The sequence below is a fragment of the Petromyzon marinus genome, unplaced genomic scaffold, assembly GCF_048934315.1.
Source record: "Petromyzon marinus isolate PM22_M1 ecotype Great Lakes invasive population unplaced genomic scaffold, UKy_Petmar_22M1.pri1.0 PM_G_Scaffold_15, whole genome shotgun sequence".
Taxonomy (NCBI): Eukaryota; Metazoa; Chordata; class Hyperoartia; order Petromyzontiformes; family Petromyzontidae; genus Petromyzon; species Petromyzon marinus.
Genome location: NW_027422706.1, coordinates 3,025,103 through 3,047,922, shown reverse-complemented (window position 1 = coordinate 3,047,922; position 22,820 = coordinate 3,025,103). Strand labels below are relative to the sequence as shown.

Genomic DNA, 22,820 nt, shown 5'->3' with positions numbered 1-22,820 from the left:
ATCGTGAGGTTCTGAGAGGCTTGTCTCTGGGGTAGATTGTTGCATCGTGAGGTTGTGATAGACTTGTCTCTGGGGTAGATTGTTGCATCGTGAGGTTGTGAGAGACTTGCCTCAGGGTAGATTGTTGCATCGTGAGGTTGTGAGAGACTTGTCTCTGGGGTAGAATGTTGCATCGTGAGGTTCTGAGAGACTTGTCTCTGGGGTAGAATGTTGCATCGTGAGGTTGTGAGAGACTTGTCTCTGGGGTAGAATGTTGCATCGTGAGGTTGTGAGAGACTTGTCTCTGGGGTAGAATGTTGCATCGTGAGGTTGTGAGAGCCTTGTGTCCGGGGTAGAATGTTGCATCGTGAGGTTGTGAGAGGCTTGTCTCTGGGGTAGAATGTTGCATTGTGAGGTTGTGAGAGACTTGTCTCTGGGGTAGATTGTTGCATCGTGAGGTTGTGAGAGACTTGTCTCAGGGGTAGATTGTTGCATCGTGAGGTTGTGAGAGACTTGTCTCCGGGGTAGATTGTTGCATCGTGAGGTTGTGAGAGACTTGTCTCTGGGGTAGATTGTTGCATCGTGAGGTTGTGAGAGACTTGTCTAAGGGGTAGAATGTTGCATCGTGAGGTTGTGAGAGACTTGTCTCCGGGGCAGATTGTTGCATCGTGAGGTTGTGAGAGACTTGTCTCTGGGGTAGAATGTTGCATCGTGAGGTTGTGAGAGACTTGTCTCTGGAGTAGATTGTTGCATCGTGAGGTTGTGAGAGACTTGTCTCTGGGGTAGAATGTTGCATCGTGAGGTTGTGAGAGACTTGTCTCTGGGGTAGATTGTTGCATCGTGAGGTTGTGAGAGACTTGTCTCCGGGGTAGATTGTTGCATCGTGAGGTTGTGAGACACTTGTCTCTGGGGTAGATTGTTGCATCGTGAGGTTGTGAGAGGCTTGTCTCAGGGGTAGATTGTTGCATCGTAAGGTTGTGAGAGACTTGTCTCTGGGGTAGAATGTTGCATCGTGCGGCTGTGAGAGACTTGTCTCCGGGCTAGATTGTTGCATCGTGAGGTTGTGAGAGACTTGTCTCAGGGGTTATAATGTTGCATCGTGAGGTTGTGAGAGACTTGTCTCCCGGGTAGAATGTTGCATCATAAGGTTGTGAGAGACTTGTCTCTGGGGTAGATTGTTGCATCGTGAGGTTGTGAGAGACTTGTCTCCGGGGTAGAATGTTGCATCGTGAGGTTGTGAGAGACTTGTCTCTGGGGTAGAATGTTGCATCGTGAGGTTGTGAGAGACTTGTCTCCGGGGTTAGATTGTTGCATCGTGAGGTTGTGAGAGACTTGTCTGCGGGGTAGAATGTTGCATCGTGAGGTTGTGAGAGACTTGTCTATGGGGTAGAATGTTGCATCGTGAGGTTGTGAGAGACTTGTCTCAGGGGTAGAATGTTGCATCGTGAGGTTGTGAGAGACTTGTCTCTGGGCTAGATTGTTGCATCATGAGGTTGTGAAAGACTTGTCTCTGGGGTAGATTGTTGCATCGTGAGGTTGTGAGAGACGAGACGTATTTGAGAGGCATTCTTCCAGTGGATTGAAACATGACGATCTCTTTTTGCGACTGTTAAGTACCCAGGAAATCCTCACTGAGTCTCAAGGCAATTTTTCCATGAAGATGCCGCCGAGTTATTTCATTCAAAAATAAACGGAAGAAATATTGCCGTCACGCGCGACACCCCCCAATTGAGTAACGTGCAGGATACATTTCTCAGCACTGGGATGCGTGACCAATGCTAATGACGAGGTATGTTAATTTTTTGTTGCTTTTAAGCTTTGAGAGGAAACCAAAGAAGCTGGAGGGGAAATCCACGACAGCCGTGGAGAGGGAGCGCACAAACTCAACAACACGGACAAAGTATCCCGAGTCAGGCATCGAATCCAGGCCCCCGTTTTCTACAATGAATTACATTAAACCGGTTGCCCGAATAAGGCGGTGCCATCGCCGATAACGTACGCAGACGATTCCAGGAGCTCCACCACGTCCGATTCATGGAATTTCTTCGCCCAGTCGAAAGTGTTCCTGCGGAAATGAAAAAAAAGAAACTACGGCAAGGGCATTTGGGGGGCGGGGGTGGTGGGGGGGGATGGGGTGGGGGTCGTCTCGACCGTGGCGACACCGGGCGATTGCGCCGAACCGGGAAAACGAGCACGGGGCGGCGCATCTTGCGGAGGGGAGGCCGCACCAGCGCTTGACCGTCTGTCGGACCCAAAAACCACTAAACCAGGGGGAGAGGCGGATGTTGCTCGCGACGAGATGGGCGTCAGGCACCACGAGGCCGGATGTCGGGCGACGGGGGAACAAACGGCGGAGACGCGGCCGAGCGGTTAGGTCCGCTCGCCGCTTGCTGAAGGTTTGTCGATTCGCATCCGGCAGGCCACCCCGGTTATTAACAGCCCATAAGCAGGAGGGGGCTGTGGGGTGTTCTAGGATCCCCCGGGACCTCCCCCCCCCCCCTTGGAACTCTCTGGAAGGGAGGCGTGGCCAGAGGCTGACACACAGGGGAGGTGTATAAAAGCCGGGATCTCTCAACGTGTCCGGGGCCAGTCCAAGACAGAAGCCAGAAGACCAGCAGCTGGCCAGGACCCTGGGGACCCCCTAGCCCCGCTGTCCTTGTAAGGGCGGGGACTCTGTGGGCCAGTGGTGTGAGACTCTGGCAACCCGCGGCCCGACGTCCTTGTTAAGGGTCGTGTCCGAGTGGGCCAGTGGTCAGAGGAGCCTCCCCTAGGTCACTCGTAGCCGGAGGAGCTGAGGGCTGTAGTCCGGTGTAAATTCGCGATCGTCCAGAGGCTGCACCTCCCTAGGTGATGAGTAAAAATGGCTGCAGCCTTAGCGAAGGCTGAGACCGTTGCTGTTAAAGCGTTTATTGAACAAACGCGTTGCCTCCACAAGTCGTCTCCGAGAACCCGCTACAACCTTCCACCGGGGCTGTGTCAACGCCCGATTGCGATCAAGCGGGGATGGGGGTGCAGGTGTGCCCTCACATGCCGTTGGAGTCCTTCAAGTTGACGTCGGCCCCCATCCGGAGCAGCAGCTCCACGATGTCAATGAGGCCGCGGCCGGCGGCCACCATCAGCGGCGTGGCGGTCTTCTCGCTGTGCCTGTAGTCGACTGCCCAGGAGAGAGACGATCATCATCATCATCGGCAGCGGCGGCGGCAGCGGCGGTGGCAGGGGCAGCAGAAGCAGCTTCAGCGGCAGGTGTGCAGCAACAAATTTATTCGACCATTCGAATTCTGACGCTCACACGTAGGGAGCATTCCGAGCTGTAATGGTTGGCAGTACTGGCCTTCCAATTCGGCATTTTAAACGATGAAGCAAGTTTATTAAATCACAGCCCCCCCCGCCCCTGCCCAGCCTCCCCAACCGCTCACCTTCACCACCGCCTGTCCAAACAACACCCCCGCCCCCTAGAGCCCTCTTCAGTGTAGGCTCTTTCAAGAACAGTGGCACAAGCAAGCAAGCCAGCAATAGCGGGGCTGCACCTTAATCTGTTAAATAAGAAACAAGGCCAAACTTCGACCGGGGCCACAGCGCACGTGGGCCAATCGACGCAACCCGTCGCAAACCGTTCCACCGATAAAAAAAAAAACGGTTTACCGATTCCTGACTCTCAAAACACGGAACAATATATGCACAGCACTTTTTCAGAAGCGACCTGGTCGCAAATGACATCTCGGTAAAAGTGACTTATCACGACGTGGAAATTTATAGCAGCCAAGTACCCTGAACACACGTTGATTCCAAATGTGGAGGGAAAAGCCGGAGGACCCGGAGAAAAATCCACGTGACCACGGGGAGAGAGACACGCAAACTCCAAATATACAGCAGCAGCAACAGGCGTCAGGGTCGGGATTAAACCCACGACCTCCTGCACACCAGGCGAGGTGGTTAACGTCTCCTAGCCACCGAGGTGGTAACCGATTCAGGAAAGGGCTACCGGTTTAATGGGGGAAGAAGTTGGGAGGGGAGGAAGGGGTGGGGGGTGGGGGGGAGGGAGGGAGGGTATTTCCCAGGCCACCCTGTTCCATTGGCACGCTGGCCCCGGCACGCACCGCTGACGCGCTCGCTGATCAGCAGGTGCAGCAGCTGCGTGGATGCGTCCTCGTCCCTGTGCAGCCACATGTTGGTGATGCACGCGTCCATCTCCTTGACGAGCCACGGCTCCAGCTTGGAGCCGTCGCGCTCCGCCTGTCCGCGCAAGAGACAAAAGATCCCCGTCGTGTAGCCGAAACAGACTGTTGGGGGCAAGCGCTGTTCGCCAGTGGCACCGATACGAAGGCTGGCACGGCGCACGAGGGGGCAGGTGGCCAGCACCACCACGCCTTTGTCTCCCGAGCGGCGATGCTGGCGCACCGTACCAGGTACTTATTTGAGGGCTAAGTCGATCTAGGCGAGGAACAGGAGCGGTTCAGATAATCGTCACATATCCTGCAACAGACTGTCGGGGCAAGCGCCATTAGCGAGCACCTACCTCGCCCGTATACCAGGCGAGGTAGTTAACATCTCCCGCCCCCACCCCAGCGTTCCACACGACATACCTCCTGTTCGAAGGCGCTCTCCCCCCCTTCGATGTTGAGAATCTTGGTTTGATCCGTGAGGAGTGCGACGCTGGCACCGCGCACTGGCACGCTCGGTCCGGTCTCCTCCTCGTACCGTTCGCTCAGATTGTTCTGCTGGCTCTCCACTGCGCACACGCAGACACAGAGATCCACCCCCCACCCCCCCGGTATAAAGCCTCAACAGACTGTTGGGGCAAGTGCTGTTCGCGAGCGCATGTGAAGGCTGGCACGGCGCAAGAGAAGGTGGTGGTTGTCTATATGCTGCACCATGTGCTCATTTTAAGGCTGAGTCGACCGAAATAACAAGGAAAAACTTTTTTTTTTTTACCAGGTAAGGCCCATTGAGCTACGTAGCTTTTTCAAAAAAGACCTGGCCACATAAAAATGACAGCTCAAGCAAGCGGCTTGTCACCAAGTGGACATTTATAGCGGCAGCTAAACACTCTAAATGCACGTTGATTACAAATGCGGAGAGTAAAAACCAGAGGACCCGGAGAAAAATCCACACGAGCACAGAGAGAGAGAAAATGTAAACTCCAAATATAAAGGTGTTATGGTCAGAATCGAACCCACAACCTCCTCTATACCAGGCGAGGTAGCTAACATCTCCTAGCCACAGTGGCGCCCACCGTGCAAGACTGGTCCTGTGGCAGGTGCAGGACTGGTTCGGATAACCGCCACTGATATTGGCTACGAGGGTCAAAGGTCACAGATCCCCCGTGTAGCCTTAGCAGACTGTAGGGGCAAGTGCTGTTAGCGAGCAGCACCTATGAAGGTCGGCAACGGTACACGAGGGGGTGGGTGGCCAGCACCACGCCCGACCGCCTTTGTCTCCCCAGCGGCGATGTTTACTAAACACCGCACCAGGGTACTCATTTGAGGCTGAGTCGACCTAGGGGAGGCCCGGGACCGGTTCAGATAATCACCGCGAGCGGGAATCGAACCCGGGTCGCCGGGTTCGTAGCGCAGCGTCGCGCTGACCGCTGCACCGCCGCTCCCCACCACGAGGGTCACACACAAACAGAGACGCAGGCAGAGACACACACACACAGCAGTGTACACGCCTTTGTAGTGGGTTCCGGAGACACTTCGGAGAGGCAACTTCTTTATGACAACACGGTACTCCCAGCAGTCCTCCTGATACACTGCTACAGCCTAGGGGACACGGCCTACTCCTAGCGTGCCTTGACACTGGCTACGCTCTCGGCTCCTCCGGCTATGATGACCCTAGGGGAGGCTACGCCTGACCCGACCCAGCCAAGGTGCGGGTCTAGACTCTGGCTTCCTTGGCCCCGGCAGTCCTAGAGTCCCACCACCGGCTGAGAGTCCCACCACTGGCCCAGAGTCCCACCACCGGCCCGCACAGCGTCCCGGCCCTTTTTAATTTTTTTCATTTTTCATTTTCATGTATTGGGTATAGCCCTGTGAGCCATGCGGCTCTTAAGTCGGGTGCAACCGCAACAAACTAAATTTGAACGCGGAACATCCCAAAGCGACGACGCGCAACACAAACATCCTGGAATTCAACAAAGCAAATATTCCACGCGCACAAAAAAAACTTATTAAAACGCTGCGTGCAAAAAAATCACAATGTGGTGCAAGCCAACAACAACGACAACTATCTGGGGATCCTGAGCCCCCAGCAGCCCCTCCGCTCTTGGGCTGGTGCTGCAGTCCCTCCCCTGATTGTTCGAGGTACCGTTCCATCCATGGCGCTACACCTTCACAGGTCATGGCAGCTATGAAGAAGCCCGGTCAGGTGATGCGATTATTCGGACTTCCTGTGTTACGGTCGTAACGTCGTGGGAATTTTTATTGTCATATATATTTTATTATTTTATTGTTTCCCTTCAACGTGACTTTACCGAAAGAGCTAAGAATATGAATTCCTGGGTACCGTCCCGGCAATGCCTGACGTAGCTTCAAGCGAAACGCCGCGTATCTAAATCGCTGAATCCGGCTACGGGAATTGTCCTTCAACTCACCGGTGGGACAACTGAAACAATGACAACAGACACATCGTGAAGCGCCTGTTGCAGCACGTGACGGTCTAATTAGTTTGGCTGCTTCGGGGTGGCGGAGGGGGTCTTGACGACACAGATTTGGCCAGATCGTTACATGGCCTAACACAACACTTCAGTGGGAATTGACAAGCCATCACGTGGCCCCACCAGACATTAGCGATAACGACACGGACGACAGTTTATAAAACAACAACAACAACACGCAACAATAACGACAACATTCACAGTGTTAATAATAATAACAACAACACGGACGACAGTTTATAAAACAACAACAACACACAACAATAACGACAACATTCACGGTGTTAATAATAATAATAACGACACGGACGACAGTTTATAAAACAACAACACACAACAATAACGATAACATTCACAGTGATAATAATAATAACGACACGGACGACAGTTTATAAAACAACAACACACAACAATAACGATAACATTCACGGTGTTAATAATAATAATAACAACACGGACGACAGTTTATAAAACAACAACACACAACAATAACGATAACATTCACAGTGTTAATAATAATAACGACAACACGGACGACAGTTTATAAAACAACAACAACAACACACAACAATAACGACAACATTCACGGTGTTAATAATAATAACGACACGGACGACAGTTTATAAAACAACAACACACAACAATAACGATAACATTCACAGTGTTAATAATAATAACGACACGGACGACAGTTTATAAAACAACAACACACAACAATAACGACAACATTCACAGTGTTAATAATAATAACAACAACACGGACGATAGTTTATAAAACAACAACACACAACAATAACGACAACATTCACAGTGTTAATAATAATAACGACAACACGGACGATAGTTTATAAAACAACAACACACAACAATAACGACAACATTCACAGTGTTAATAATAATAACGACAACACGGACGATAGTTTATAAAACAACAACACACAACAATAACGACAACATTCACAGTGTTAATAATAATAATAACAACACGGACGACAGTTTATAAAACAACAACACACAACAATAACGACAACATTCACAGTGTTAATAATAATAACGACAACACGGACGACAGTTTATAAAACAACAACACACAACAATAACGATAACATTCACGGTGTTAATAATAATAACAACACGGACGACAGTTTATAAAACAACAACACACAACAATAACGATAACATTCACAGTGTTAATAATAATAACAACAACACGGACGACAGTTTATAAAACAACAACACACAACAATAACGACAACATTCACAGTGTTAATAATAATAACAACACGGACGACAGTTTATAAAACAACAACAACAACACACAACAATAACGACAACATTCACAGTGTTAATAATAATAACAACACGGACGAGTTTATAAAACAACAACACACAACAATAATGACAACATTCACAGTGTTAATAATAATAACAACAACACGGACGACAGTTTATAAAACAACAACACACAACAATAACGATAACATTCACAGTGTTAATAATAATAACAACAACAACACGGACGACAGTTTATAAAACAACACACAACAATAACGACAACATTCACAGTGTTAATAATAATAACAACAACACGGACGACAGTTTATAAAACAACAACAACACACAACAATAACGACAACATTCACAGTGTTAATAATAATAACAACACGGACGACAGTTTATAAAACAACAACACACAACAATAACGACAACATTCACAGTGTTAATAATAATAACAACAACACGGACGACAGTTTATAAAACAACAACAACACACAACAATAACGATAACATTCACAGTGTTAATAATAATAACAACAACACGGACGACAGTTTATAAAACAACAACACACAACAATAACGACAACATTCACAGTGTTAATAATAATAACAACAACACGGACGACAGTTTATAAAACAACAACAACACACAACAATAACGACAACATTCACAGTGTTAATAATAATAACAACAACACGGACGACAGTTTATAAAACAACAACACACAACAATAACGATAACATTCACAGTGTTAATAATAATAACAACACGGACGACAGTTTATAAAACAACAACACACAACAATAACGACAACATTCACAGTGTTAATAATAATAACAACACGGACGACAGTTTATAAAACAACAACACACAACAATAACGACAACATTCACAGTGTTAATAATAATAACGACACGGACGACAGTTTATAAAACAACAACAACACACAACAATAACGACAACATTCACAGTGTTAATAATAATAACGACACGGACGACAGTTTATACAACAACAACAACACACAACAATAACGACAACATTCACAGTGTTAATAATAATAACAACGACACGGACGACAGTTTATAAAACAACAACAACACACAACAATAACGACAACATTCACAGTGTTAATAATAACAACACGGCTACGGTGGCGATGCGATTGCACAATCATGATGAAGAAGAAGAGCGACGGAAGAGCCCAGTTGACATTGGCTGATTGGATTCCTCCAATATGAACAAACACATTCTCCTGCGGAGGGAGCCGGTAGGAACGTTGGGTTGCTTGGTCAACGACCAGGGTCAACGGCGGCTCCGTGGTGTATTCCGCAAATATGCCCGACTGTGAGGGCGGGCACAAGCCGGCGTGAGTAGGTTAAACGTTGAGTTTTATAAGGGCACCACGGGGTGACCAGCCCCTGCCCCCCCGGCCCCACCCCTCCCACCCCCAGCCCCACCCTCCCCACCCAGCCCCTCCCCACCCTCCCCTCCCCACCCAGCCCCACCCTCCCCTCCCCACCCAGCCCCACCCTCCCCACCCTCCCCACCCTCCCCACCCAGCCCCTTCCTCCCCACCCAGCCCCTCCCCACCCTCCCCTCCCTACCCAGCCCCTCCCTCCCTACCCAGCCCCTCCCCACCCTCCCCTCTCCACCCAGCCCCACCTCTCCCATTTTTGGATGCACGACGGACGGACACAACAACAATAATCCCCGTGTGGGCTGGTGGTGTAACCAGGAGGTTCCTACCGCTATCAATATTCTCCTGATTCCGATACAGTTGGAGATCGCCGCCTCAACACAATGGGAGGCTCTCTCAAGCAATGCGGGGGGCGGGCGGGTGGTGGGGGGGGGTGGTTTTTGCCGGCTGTACGTACGTTGATCTTTCTCCTTCTGGCGTCTCTCCATCTCCTTAGACTTGTAACCAGTGGTGGGCAGGATGTCCTCCAGAAAGAACCGCTTCACCTCGAAAAGCCTCCCAGGCACTGGCCCACGGACGAGAGGCAACATGGCGTGCACACCGCCACGTCCAACATCGCCGTTGCGTTTGGCCCGCCGCCGCCACCGCCGCCGCCGCCGCCGACGCACGGTTAGATCGAGTGAATATAAATGTTGTGTCGTTAAACCCGCCACCACCCGACGCAGCAGCAGGTTAGCGAGGTTTGTCAAGTAAACAAAACGTGGCCAACGAGTTGCTAATTCGGCACACACCGGTGTGCTGGAGGAGTAAACCCACAACATTTACCGTTCGGTAATTACAACCGGCAAATGTCGCACTCCAATGGTAAATGTTGTGGGTTTACTCCTCCAACACAACGGTGCGCCGTGCTAGTAACGATATTTTGTTTTACGTGACAAAATCTTACAAATTGGCCCTCGGGTTTAACAACACATTTACATTGACGCGATCAAACCCAAAAAAACCTCTAATACATTATCGATAATATTGGTCGCGAAAGCCTACCGCTACGTGTTCAACCGACGGATGGATTTAGCCGTCTCTCACGTCTGACGACGGGGCAGCCGCCGAAGTACTCTGAAAAGAGTGAGACGTTGAGGGGGGCGCTCATCAGCACGACGCGGAGGTTGCACTGCCGCTCCAGAATGTCGCGCAGCTTGATGAGCAGGATGTCGCAGAAGCGGTCGCGTTCATGGATCTCGTCCTAGTGGATACATCACCGCCAACGCTGCCATCATCATCATCATCGTCAATGTAACCACCACCACCGCCATCATCACCATTGTCAATTTCGCCACCACCAGTTAACAAAAATCTATCATGACCAACTGACAAGACAAAGATCCCCCGTATAGCCTTAACAGACTCGTTGGGGCAAGTGCTGTAAGCGAGTAGCTCCTATGAAGGCAGGCACGGTACACAAGGGGGTGGGTGGCAAGCACCACTCTTTAAGAACCACCACCAATACCACCACCAGAACCAACACCAGCACTACCACCATCATCATCACCACCCCTAATCACCACCACCACCACAATTATCACTACCATCATCACCACCCTTAACCATCACCACCACCAGCAGAACCATCAATAACCACCACCCTTAGCAGCAGCAACAACACTACCAGCATCACCACCATCATCACCTTTAACCAACCAGTAGCAACAGCATCAGCACCAGCTTCATAACAATAATTAAACTTCACCATGTACATACAGTCCGTTGTCAATCCAATGATTGAGACACTAAAACCGAACAAAAACTCAGAAACCGGAACTGGCCACATCTTGGGTTAGACCGAATAAAATAAAATAAATTAAAATCACGACGTTTCGAGCGAGCGCACACACAAGGGTCCGTCAGCAGGTGGGACAACCACATCTACAGGCCTCGATAGCCTCTTGTGACAGCAGCAGCAGCCCTTTTGCCCACTTCAGCAATTCTTTCTTGCTGTGGTTGTCCCACCTGCTGACTGACGCTTGCGTGTGCGCGCGCCCGAAACGCCGTGATTTAATTCATTTCATTTTCTACCTACCACGGTGACTTTACCGAGAGAACCCAGGGGCGTGGACCCCTGCAGTCACGAAAACTTCAAATCTAGATTAGACTGAAAAGAAAACTTTTGAACACCGGTGTGTGGTGGATCGACTGTAGCTCGGCACGTACCACGATGATGTGCGTCACGACGGTAGACGTGGCGCTGTCTCCGGCCATGAGGGTCCTCAGCAGCACGTCGTTGGTGCAGAACGTGAGGAGCGTCTTTGGCGAGACCCTGCGCGCAACGCCGCGTGCGGAACGCGACGGTATGAGGGATACTCTTTGGTTCTATTGGGTAAAGTCACCACGTAGCAGGTTAAAAATAAAATAACAAAAATCACGACGTTTCGGCCACAACACAAGCGGCCTTCATCAGGTGAAGGGACGAGACTGTCTGGAGGACAGCGCTGGAGTGAGAGAAGCCACGCTGAGATCACGACCTTTAATGAGGGATACTCTTTGGTTCTATTGGGTAAAGTCACCACGTAGGTAAAAAATAAAATAACAAAAATCACGACGTTTCGGCCACAACACAAGCGGCCTTCATCAGGTGAAGGGACGAGACTGTCTGGTAGGACAGCGCTGGAGTGAAAAAAGCCACGCTCAGATCACGACCTTTAAGCTGTGTGAGAAGAAAAACACTAAGCGCCTTGACAAAGGAATTATCATATAATTTAGCATTGAAATGGCTCATTGAAATAGCTAAGTTAAAGTATACACATCTGCAGAGGTACCCCTTGACAAAGGAATTAGCATAGAATTTAGCATTGAAATAGCTCATTGAAATAGCTAAGTTAAAGTATACACATCCGCTAGAGGCACCCCTTGACAAAGGAATTAGCATAGAATTTAGCATTGAAATGGCTCATTGAAATAGCTAAGTTAAAGTGTACACATCCGCAGAGGCACCCCTTGACAAAGGAATTAGCATAGAATTTAGCATTGAAATGGCTCATTGAAATAGCTAAGTTAAAGTATACACATCCGCAGAGGTACCCCTTGACAAAGGAATTAGCATATAATTTAGCATTGAAATGGCTCATTGAAATAGCTAAGTTAAAGTATACACATCCGCAGAGGCACCCCTTGACAAAGGAATTAGCATATAATTTAGCATTGAAATGGCTCATTGAAATAGCTAAGTTAAAGTATACACATCCGCAGAGGCACCCCTTGACAAAGGAATTAGCATAGAATTTAGCATTGAAATGGCTCATTGAAATAGCTAAGTTAAAGTATACACATCCGCAGAGGCACCCCTTGACAAAGGAATTAGCATAGAATTTAGCATTGAAATAGCTGAGTGATAAGCTGAGGTATAAGGGATCTCAAATACATACATGGTGTTTTCCTGTTAACCTAACATCTAGGTTGTCAGTCAATATTACGATTCGTAAATTTAACGTAGGTATGCAAGTTGAACTTCTTTCGCACCACCGTACGTAGCCAACCGTGCTCAATGGTCCAACGTGTGTGAAGTCCTCCCCCCACCAGCCGACACAGCCAAACCAATTAAATTACCACATGGTGGTAAAAGTGTTTCACTGTGCGCCCAACAAGATTGTTTCAGCTCACCACCGACAGTTGAGTTGAAGAACAATTCCATCAACACAAATTCAGCAATCGTATACAATGCCTATAAAGCGATATGCTAAATTTCCTTGTGACAATTGTTCTGCACCCCCACCCATACCCATGGCAAATTGTTGTTTGGCTTGCATCGTGCAGAGGAAGGATTTCACGACAGCTGTTTTTGTCAAGATAATTTCTTCGTTGCCTAACCAAAAATAAATGTGCCGTAAATATTGTTGCACCGGCTCGGTTTTCGTAGAGTTGTGTCACTGCAGAGCTCAGACAGGACGGAGAAACGCAAACCGAACACAACCCTAAAAATCACACAACTCAACGAAAGGACACGGCGCAGGGCAGGGAGAAACACGACAGGACACAGCGGTAAAAGTACACAATAACAAACGTATGTGTGCATGTGCGCGTGTGTACGTTGAACGTCTTTCACACCGTACGCAGCCGACCGCGCTAATCGTGGGGGCGCGACTAGCACAGTTGGAATGAAACGACGAGAAAAATTACAATAGCACACGGCCCAGAGGGAAAACACAACAACAACAACAAAAACAACAGAACACACACACACGCGCACGCGCGCACAACGGAAGCGCCAACACGCGTACACGCACTTGCTCTCCAACCGGATCTGGTAGCCGACGGTCTGGCCGACGCCCTCCCCTCGCTCCTCCGCCACCCTCTCGGCCGCGGCGACGGCAGAGATTCGGCGCGGCTGCGCGCAAATCACGCGGCACGGCGACCCCAGGCGGCTGCCCTCGTCCAGGATGTACTGAGGGATCTGCCGGGGGGGTGGGGGACGACACGGGCGGCGGCGCGCGCCGAGTGTTAAGCGGTGATCGGAGGCAGTCCTCAAGATCGCAATTCGGGGGTAAAAAATAAAATAATAATCCACGTTCACCCCGCTCGTCGTGGTGGTGGTCCTGGGGAAATGAGCCCGACATGCTGAATGAAGGAGCGCCGAGTTCTAGGACTGTGCTGCGAGCACCTGCGTGGTTTTGCCGGAGCCGGTCTCGCCCAGCACCAGCAGGATGTTGGACTTGGCGATGGTGCCCAGCAACTGCTCCCGGAACGCGGCCACGGGGAGGGTCTGGCGGAACGCCTCCAGCTCCGATCGCCCCCGCGGTGGCGGGACCTGAGCGATCCCGTCGTTGAGCCGTCCGCTCGGCCTGCTCGCCTCGCGTCTCGCCCCTGTGAGTGACACGCGTCGAATTGCATCAGCGTCACGGGTGCCACGGTGGCTAGATGTTGACTCCCTCGCCTGGTGTACAGGAGGTCGTGGGTTCGATCCCAACCCCGACATATGCTGCTGTATATTTGGAGTCTGTGTCTCTCTCCCTCATCATCATCATGGTGGCTAGATGTTAACTCCCTCGCCTGGTATACAGGATGTCGTGGGTTCGATCCCAACCCCGACATCTGCTGTATATTTGGAGTCTGTGTCTCTCTCCCTCGTCATCATCATGGTGGCTAGATGTTAACTCCCTCGCCTGGTATACAGGAGGTCGTGGGTTCGATCCCAACCCCGATATCTGCTGCTGTATATTTGGAGTCTGTGTCTCTCTCTCTCATCATCATCATGGTGGCTAGGAGATGTTAACTCCCTCGCCTGGTATACAGGAGGTCGTGGGTTCGATCCCAACCACGACATCTGCTGCTGTATATTTGGAGTTTGCGGTGTCTCTCTCGAATCGACGTGCGTTGAGCGTATTTGGCTGCTGCGAACGTCCACGTGATAAGCCACTTCATTCGAGCAATCATTTTGTGGCCAGGTCGCTGCTGATAAATGGCTACGCAGCTCAGCGCAGCCTTACCCGGTAAAATAATGCCTGAATAGATTAGTTGATAGAGGGCACCAATGGAGCACCACGGAAAAAAAAAACGTCGCCGGCAACTCCAAAGCGGGAACGAACCTGGGTCAGAGCCAGTGTCGGGGAAGCGCTGCAGAAGCACACGGGCGGCGTGGCGCGCCCGTTGCGACAGCGCAAATGACATCTCGGCGCCCGCCACCTCCGCTGTCTCCTTCTTGCGCACGGTGAGGCGCTGCATCGGCCCCCCCCCTTGCTACCGAAACGCAGCGAGGAACGTGGGGGGCAGCGTTAATTTACCGGTGGGCGGGCGGGTTAGGTGGGTGGGTGGGTGTGTGGGCGTGTGGGTGTGTGGGTGGGTGGGTGGGCGAGCGGGTAGACGGATAGGTGTGCATGCAGGCGCACGGGTAGGCGTGTAGGTGGGCAAGTATATGAGTGGGTTTGCGAGTGCGTGACGAGGCAGGCAGGCAGGTAGGTAGGCATGTAGGTGGACATGCATGTGGGCAGGGAGGTGCACAGGTAGATATGGGGAGCGGTACTGTAGCGGTTAGCACGCTGCTGCGCTACGAACCCGATTCCCGCTGACGGCCAACACCAGTGACAATTATCTGAACCGATTATATGCCTCTCCTAGGTCGACTCAGCCTCAAATGATTACCGAATGCAGTATGTAAACATCGCCACTCGGGAGACGAAGGCGATCAGGCGTGGTGCCGGCCACCCACCCGTGCCGGCCCTCATAGGTGCTCGCTAACGGCACCTCCTCCAACAGCCTGTTAAGACTACACGGGGGATCTTTGTCTTGTATAGGTTGGGTGGGTAGGTGAGCGGGTACGTAGGTTAGTGCATGCGAATCACAAGCTTAGTCCGTGCTCGCCAGTTGCCTGGGTGAAAGGTTGGGCTCCGTTTTGCCCTAACGCCTGGCCAGCTGGCTTCAAAAAAACGTAACCAATGAATGAGCCGATTTTCATCGCTCCCAACTCGGCAGTGGGATGGTCTCAGGCACGTTTTCTCCTCTTGGCTGGGCCGCTGTCCCGATTAGCACGGGTGGCTACGTGCAGTGCAAAAGAGGTTCTACTAGACGTGCCCACACACTTACATTCTCTGACACTGCCCTTGGCCGTGCCTTAGAACGCCAACGCCCTGCACAATCCCGCTCGCCTCTCTCTTGACAATGTGTCTCTTACCTTTTCGTACGTTCTCTAATCAATGTGCTTTCTCTATGCCGAAAACAAACTTCTTTGAAGCTGATTTTGCGTTGAAGTTCGTTGCCCTTCCCCCACGCCTCTGGTCAGCACGGTTTGGCTACGTACGGTGCGAAAGACGCTCAACATACACACGCTCCTGTCCCTGTCTCTTAGAGTTTAATTCAGAATTTGTTCCATTACAACAGGGGTCGGGAACCTATGGCTCGCGAGCCAGATGTGGCTCTTTTGATGATTGCATATGGCTCGCAGATAAAACAAAATATTCTCACTTGTTTTAATCCATCCATCGATTTTCCACTGCGCATGTCCTGTTCAGGGCTGCAGGAGCAATTGTCCATTATTTTAATTGGATGATACTGGCCTACGTTTGCCGTTGCTGGGTAAAACAGGTAAACGCCCCCTTTTGAATCAGTCTGAGACTGCGTCTGCTCGGTCATTAGCTCAAAGCTAACCCTTCGACGAAGAAGATGGCGAAAAGAAAAAAAGACGACGAGTATCGTACATTTCAGGACGAATGGACCGAAGAATTCGCCTTTGTGGAGAGAGCGGGTTCTGCGGTGTGTCTAATTTGCAATGACAAAATTACATCGTTGAAACGGTCGAATGTAAAGCGGCACTTCGACACGCGCCACGCTACCTTTGCATCAAAATACCCTGCGGGAGACAGCAGAAAGAAAGCGTGCCAAGAGCTTCTGAGCAGGGTGCAAGCTAGCCAGCAGCAACTCCGCGTATGGACCCGGCAAGGTGACTATAATTCGGCTAGCTTTGCTGGTTCTTTAGCAATAGTGAGGAACGGAAAACCATTCACAGATGGCGAGTATGCTAAAACGTTCATGCTGGATGTAGCCAATGAACTTTTTGATGATCTTCCGAACAAAGACAAGATAATCAAACGGATACAAGACATGCCTCTGTCGGCAAGAACTGTTCATGATCGTACCATCGTGATGGCAAACAAAGTGGAGGAAACGCAAGTGAAGGACATAAATGCAGCGCCGTTCTTTTCTCTGGCTTTGGATGAGTCAACAGACGTGAGCCATTTGTCGCAGTTCAGCGTGATTGCAAGATATGCTGTTGGTGACACACTGCGCGAAGAAAGTCTTGCTGTTCTGCCATTAAAAGGGTCCACAAGAGGTGAGGATTTATTCAATTCATGGAGTTTGCTCAAGAAAAAAGTCTACCTATGGATAAACTTCTCTCAGTGTGTACTGATAGTGCTCCGTGTATGGTGGGGAAAAACAAAGGATTTGTGGCGCTTCTCCGTGAACATGAAAATAGACCCATCCTAAGTTTCCATTGCATTATACACCAGGAGGCACTTTGTGCTCAGATGTGTGACAGGCAGTTTGGCGAAGTGATGTCGCTGGTCATTCGTGTGATCAACTTTATTGTTGCCCGAGCCTTAAATGATCGCCAGTTTAAAACACTGCTGGATGAAGTTGTAAATAACTATCCTGGTCTGCTTTTGCACAGCAATGTGCGTTGGTTGTCAAGAGGGAAGGTGCTTAGCCGTTTTGCGGCTTGCCTGAACGAAATCCGGACTTTCCTTGAAATGAAAGGCGTCGGGCATCCTGAGCTAGCCGACACCGAGTGGCTCCTCAAGTTTTACTATCTCGTAGATCTGACTGAACATCTGAACCAGCTCAACGTGAAAATGCAAGGCATTGGAAATACAGTGTTATCCCTTCAACAAGCTGTATTTGCTTTTGAAAACAAGCTGGAGCTTTTCATCACGGATCTTGAAACAGGTCGTTTACTACATTTTGAAAAACTGAGCCAATTTAAAGATGCATGCACAGCAAGTGAGCCCATTCAAAACCTTGATCTCCACCAGCTAGCTGGCTGCACGTCCAGTCTCCTACAGTCCTTCAAAGCACGCTTTGGAGAATTTCGTGAGCACACTCGTCTTTTTAAGTTCATCACCCATCCAAACGAGTGTTCACTGAACACAGCCGACCTGAATTACATCCCTGGTGTCTCCGTCAGAGATTTTGAAGCAGAAGTGGCTGACCTGAAGGCCTCAGACATGTGGGTGAATAAGTTCAAGTCACTGAATGAAGATTTGGAAAGAATCACACGACAGAAAACGGAGTTAGCGAGCAAGCACATGTGGACAGAAATGAAAAAACTCCAACCCGAAGACCAGCTGATTCTCAAAACTTGGAACGCGCTTCCTGTCACATACCACACACTGCAGCGTGTGAGTATTGCTGTATTGACCATGTTTGGATCTACGTATGCATGTGAGCAGTCATTCTCACATCTTAAAAACATCAAGTCCAACCTACGATCACGTTTAACGGATGAAAGCCTCAACGCTTGCATGAAGCTTAACCTCACCAAGTACCAACCCGACTACAAAGACATCAGCAAATCCATGCAGCACCAGAAGTCGCATTAATGGTGAGTGTTATAACAACATTATTTAAAAGAATAAATTCAGAGGCTTATTATACTGACATTTAGTTGAATTCACTTTTAAAATATATTATATGGCTCTCACTGAAATAAATTTCCAAATTTTTTGCTTTCATGGCTCTCTTAGTCAAAAAGGTTCCCGACCCCTGCATTACAAAGACCCCCTCCCCGTGTAGCCTGTAACAGACTGTCGGGGCAAGTGCTGTTAGGGAAGCACCTATGAAGGCCGGCACAGCAAACAAGGGGGGTGGGTGGCCAACACCACGCCCGGCCACCCTTTGTCTCCTTCGTGGCAATGTTTCCGCATCGCACCAGGTACTCATTTGAGGCTGAGTCGACCTAGGGGAGGCCCGGGAGCAGTTCAGACAATCGTCACTGGTGTTGGCCGTGAGTGGGAATCGAACCCGGGTCGCCAGGTTTGTAGCTCGGCGCACTAACCGCTACACTAACCGCTCCCCACAGGCACTCCTTGGCATACGCGAAAAGCACGCCTATCTCAAAATCGTGTATGTCAAAAGCAATGTTCCCATAAGGGGCCGTCCATAAATGACGTCACACGAGTTTGGCCGATTTTTGACCCCCCCCCCTGCCCCCCTCGTCACACAGCGTCACAAAGTCAGACGCCCCTGAAATATGACGTCACAAAGTTCTGCCCCCCACACCCCCCAAACCATATTTCCATTTTAAAATGAAACACGCTTCAAATCGCTTTACACTATTGTCATTGTAGTGCGTATTTAATGTGGCGCTGCACTCTGATGTTGTAGGAGAAAACATTTGTAGAATTATAAAATATTAAAAGTAATTCTATTAAAAAAATACTTGAAACTTTGCAGTAGAACGAAGCAAAATGGAGAGTACAATAATATCAATTACATATTCATTCCACAGAATGAAAAGCCCTGGTAGAATCATTAAAATCAAAATGTTTAATAACAATCATTCAAAATGTTTTTTACTAAATGTATGCATCACCATTCTCCCACGGAGAAGCGAAATGCTCCTTCATGGAATAAATAAAAGGTGACCTTAGTAAATTTAAAACATCAAATAGTTAATAATGAAAATTATTCAAAATTAGTGCCGTTATAACAATTCTATTTAATTAAGTAGATATTTAAATTTTGATTTAAAGCTTTCGTGACTGCAGTAATTCATATTCTTAGCTCTTTCGGTAAAGTCACGTTGAAGGGAAACAATAAAATAACAATATATATAAAACAATAAAAATTCTCACGACGTTTCGACCATAACGCCTGATGACGACCGTTTGTGTTATGGTCGAAACGTCGTGAGAATTTTTATTGTTTTATATATTTTTATTATTTTATTGTTTCCCTTCAACGTGACTTTACCGAAAGAGCTAAGAATATAGATATTTAAAGTTGCGCATTTTGATGTGACGTCACATTTCTCAACCCCTCCTCCCCCCCTACGTCACACATCGTCACAAACGTCTGACGCCCTCCATAGGTGCGTGACGTCATTTATGGGCGGCCCCTAAGTGATAATGATACAGGATTCGTCTTCTTTGCTTCTCTCGGTAAAGTCACCACCACCACGTGAGAGAATGAGAATAAAATAATAAAATCACGCGATACAATTCCCACGACGTTTCACGAGATGAAGGGGGTTAGGGGATTTCACCGAGACTCGCAGAGATAGTCGCCTAAGTTATCCTTGCCCATATCAATACAACGGCACACAATATACAATAGAGGGCTTCAACAAAAATGTTAACACATTACGGGGCTGTCGCTTTTAATAGAAAAAAAAGAACGAATTTTGATTTAAAGCTTCCGTGACTGCAGGGATTCATATTCTTGGTTCTTTTGGTAAAGTCACCACCACGTTAGAAGGGAAACAATGAAATAATAAAAATATAACACAATAACAATAAAATCATCTGATGATGATTGCTTGTGTTGCGGTCGAAACGTCGTGAGAATTTTATTGTTTTATATTTTGTATTATTTTATTGGTTCCCTTCTACGTGCAGGTGACTTTACAAAAAGAACCAAGAATAATAATTTTATTGTTTTACAATAATTTTATTGTTTTATATTTTGTATTATTTTATTGGTTCCCTTCTACGTGCAGGTGACTTTGCAAAAAGAACCAAGAAAAATAATTGTATTGTTTTACAATAATTTTATTGTTTTATATTTTTTATTATTTTATTGTTTCCCTTCTACGTGGTGGTGACTTTACCGAAAGAACCAAGAATAATAATTTTGTTTTACAATAATTTTATTGTTTTATTATTTTTATTATTTTATTGTTTCCCTTCTACGTGGTGGTGACTTTACCGAAAGAACCAAGAATAATAATTTTATTGTTTTACAATAATTTTATTGTTTTATATTTTTATTATTTTATTGTTTCCCTTCTACGTGGTGGTGACTTTACCGAAAGAACCAAGAATAATAACTTTATTGTTTTACAATAATTTTATTGTTTTATATTTTTATTATTTTATTGTTTCCCTTCTACGTGCAGGTGACTTTACCGAATTACCAACAATATGAATCCCTGCAGTCACGAAAGCTTTAAATAAAAAATATATCAATATTCATTAATTATTTCCAAGCAAACTACATTCGTGTGTTTTTCTTAAATGCATTCCGTTTAAACTTGTAACAAATATTTTTTTACGTACTGACAAATTAAAGGTTTTAATTCCACTGTGTGGTGCAATTATTAAACATTCTAACAATAACGTGCCCAACATTGTGTATACATATATTTAAAATGTGATTCACAGCAAAAAAAAATTAAGTATGCTTTTTAATGAAATACTATCAACCCAAATAAATGAACGGTTAACACACTTGCAACATGATAACAAACGTGATGTTAATATCTTCACAAAGTCAAAAAGATTATCTCTCCTCCCCACTTGTCCGCCTTCGTTGGTCAACGCGTGCCTCTGGAATCCTTCCCCAGAGACACATTTCTCGTTGAAAGTTCTCACGAGTGTCAACATTTTCTTGTTACTTTACGTTAAAATGTAAACTCTTAATATGCTTAAATTTAGATTTAAAGCTTTCGTGACTGCAGTAATTCATATTATTTTTATTGTTTTATATATATTTTATTGCTTCCCTTCAACGTGACTTTACCGAAAGAACTAAGAATATATCTTAATATGCTTCCCGTAAAATAAAATTAAGCAACACAGTTGAGGAATACAAAGGCGGTGAACACAAGCAAATCGGACACATGCACGATCACAACGAGACGAGCAGAGGGCAAATAAGTGTTGTTGTTATTGTTGTTGTTCTTGCTACATGTGTGTGTGTGTACACTGTGTGTGTGTACACTGTGTGTACACGTGTGTGTGTGTACACTGTGTGTGTGTACACTGTGTGTGTGTGTACACGTGTGTGTGTGTACACGTGTGTGTGTGTACACTGTGTGTACACTGTGTGTGTGTGTACACGTGTGTGTGTACACGTGTGTGTGTGTGTGTGTACACTGTGTGTGTGTGTACACTGTGTGTGTGTACACTGTGTGTGTACACGTGTGTGTGTGTGTACACTGTGTGTGTGTACACTGTGTGTGTACACGTGTGTGTATACACGTGTGTGTGTGTGTACACTGAGTGTGTGTACACTGAGTGTGTGTACACACGTGTGTGTACACTGTGTGTGTACACTGTGTGTACACTGTGTGTACACGTGTTTATCTTTAGAATGTGAAGGGGGTCACTAACACCACTTGCCCCCTACAGCCTGCTAAGGCTACACGGGGGATCTTTGTCTTTGTGTTCACGTGGCGTGTTGTTTCACGATGTCCACGCGAACGACGTTAAACACCACCACCACCACGAGTTCGATCGATCGATCATTCGATCGATTGAAGGGAAGAAATCGGCTAAAGGCCCCCAGACTTGCAGGCCCCGAAGCCGGCTTTTTTTAGTTTCGATCGCTTTTTAAAACGAGGGGTTAATCGATTAATCTCGGTCGGTACATTTTGTATTTTGTTTGTTTTAAATGTTTAAAAGTGCGGGTGGATTAAGATGGAAGTTTAAAAAAAAACTCACTCAGTCGCAAACTCCCTCAGCCGCAAACTCCCAAGGCCAGCCGAGATCTTACAAAGTGAAGTGGAACCAAAATCGTGACGCTGACGGGCGAAACCAAATTGGTGTCAAGCTGAGGGGGGGAGGGCGAAACCAAATTGGTTACAAGCTGGGGGGGGGTGGGCGAAACCAAATTGGTTACAAGCTGAGGGGGGGTGGGCGAAACCAAATTGGTTACAAGCTGAGGGGGGGTGGGCGAAACCAAATTGGTTACAAGCTGAGGGGGTGGGCGAAACCAAATTGGTTACTAGCTGAGGGGGTGGGCGAAACCAAATTGGTTATAAGCTGGGGGGGGTGGGCGGAACCAAATTGGT

At 47.9% G+C, this 22,820-nt stretch overlaps 1 protein-coding gene across 1 annotated transcript in view; it reads right to left on the bottom strand.

The window, feature by feature from the left end:
• Positions 1–22,559, bottom strand: part of LOC142905345 (3'-5' RNA helicase YTHDC2-like) — a 56,512-nt gene extending 33,953 nt beyond the window's left edge. The window contains exons 1-11 of the mRNA XM_076060084.1: positions 22,471–22,559; positions 14,905–15,055; positions 13,980–14,182; positions 13,606–13,772; positions 11,537–11,642; positions 10,415–10,571; positions 9,786–9,893; positions 4,563–4,708; positions 4,077–4,212; positions 3,007–3,133; positions 1,979–2,044 (exon numbers count right to left, since the gene is read on the bottom strand). Coding sequence (XP_075916199.1) covers positions 1,979–2,044; positions 3,007–3,133; positions 4,077–4,212; positions 4,563–4,708; positions 9,786–9,893; positions 10,415–10,571; positions 11,537–11,642; positions 13,606–13,772; positions 13,980–14,182; positions 14,905–15,040 — 1,352 coding nt within the window. The 5' untranslated portion in view covers positions 15,041–15,055; positions 22,471–22,559. The remainder of the gene's footprint in view (positions 1–1,978; positions 2,045–3,006; positions 3,134–4,076; positions 4,213–4,562; positions 4,709–9,785; positions 9,894–10,414; positions 10,572–11,536; positions 11,643–13,605; positions 13,773–13,979; positions 14,183–14,904; positions 15,056–22,470) is intronic.
• Positions 22,560–22,820: the final 261 nt, after the last annotated feature.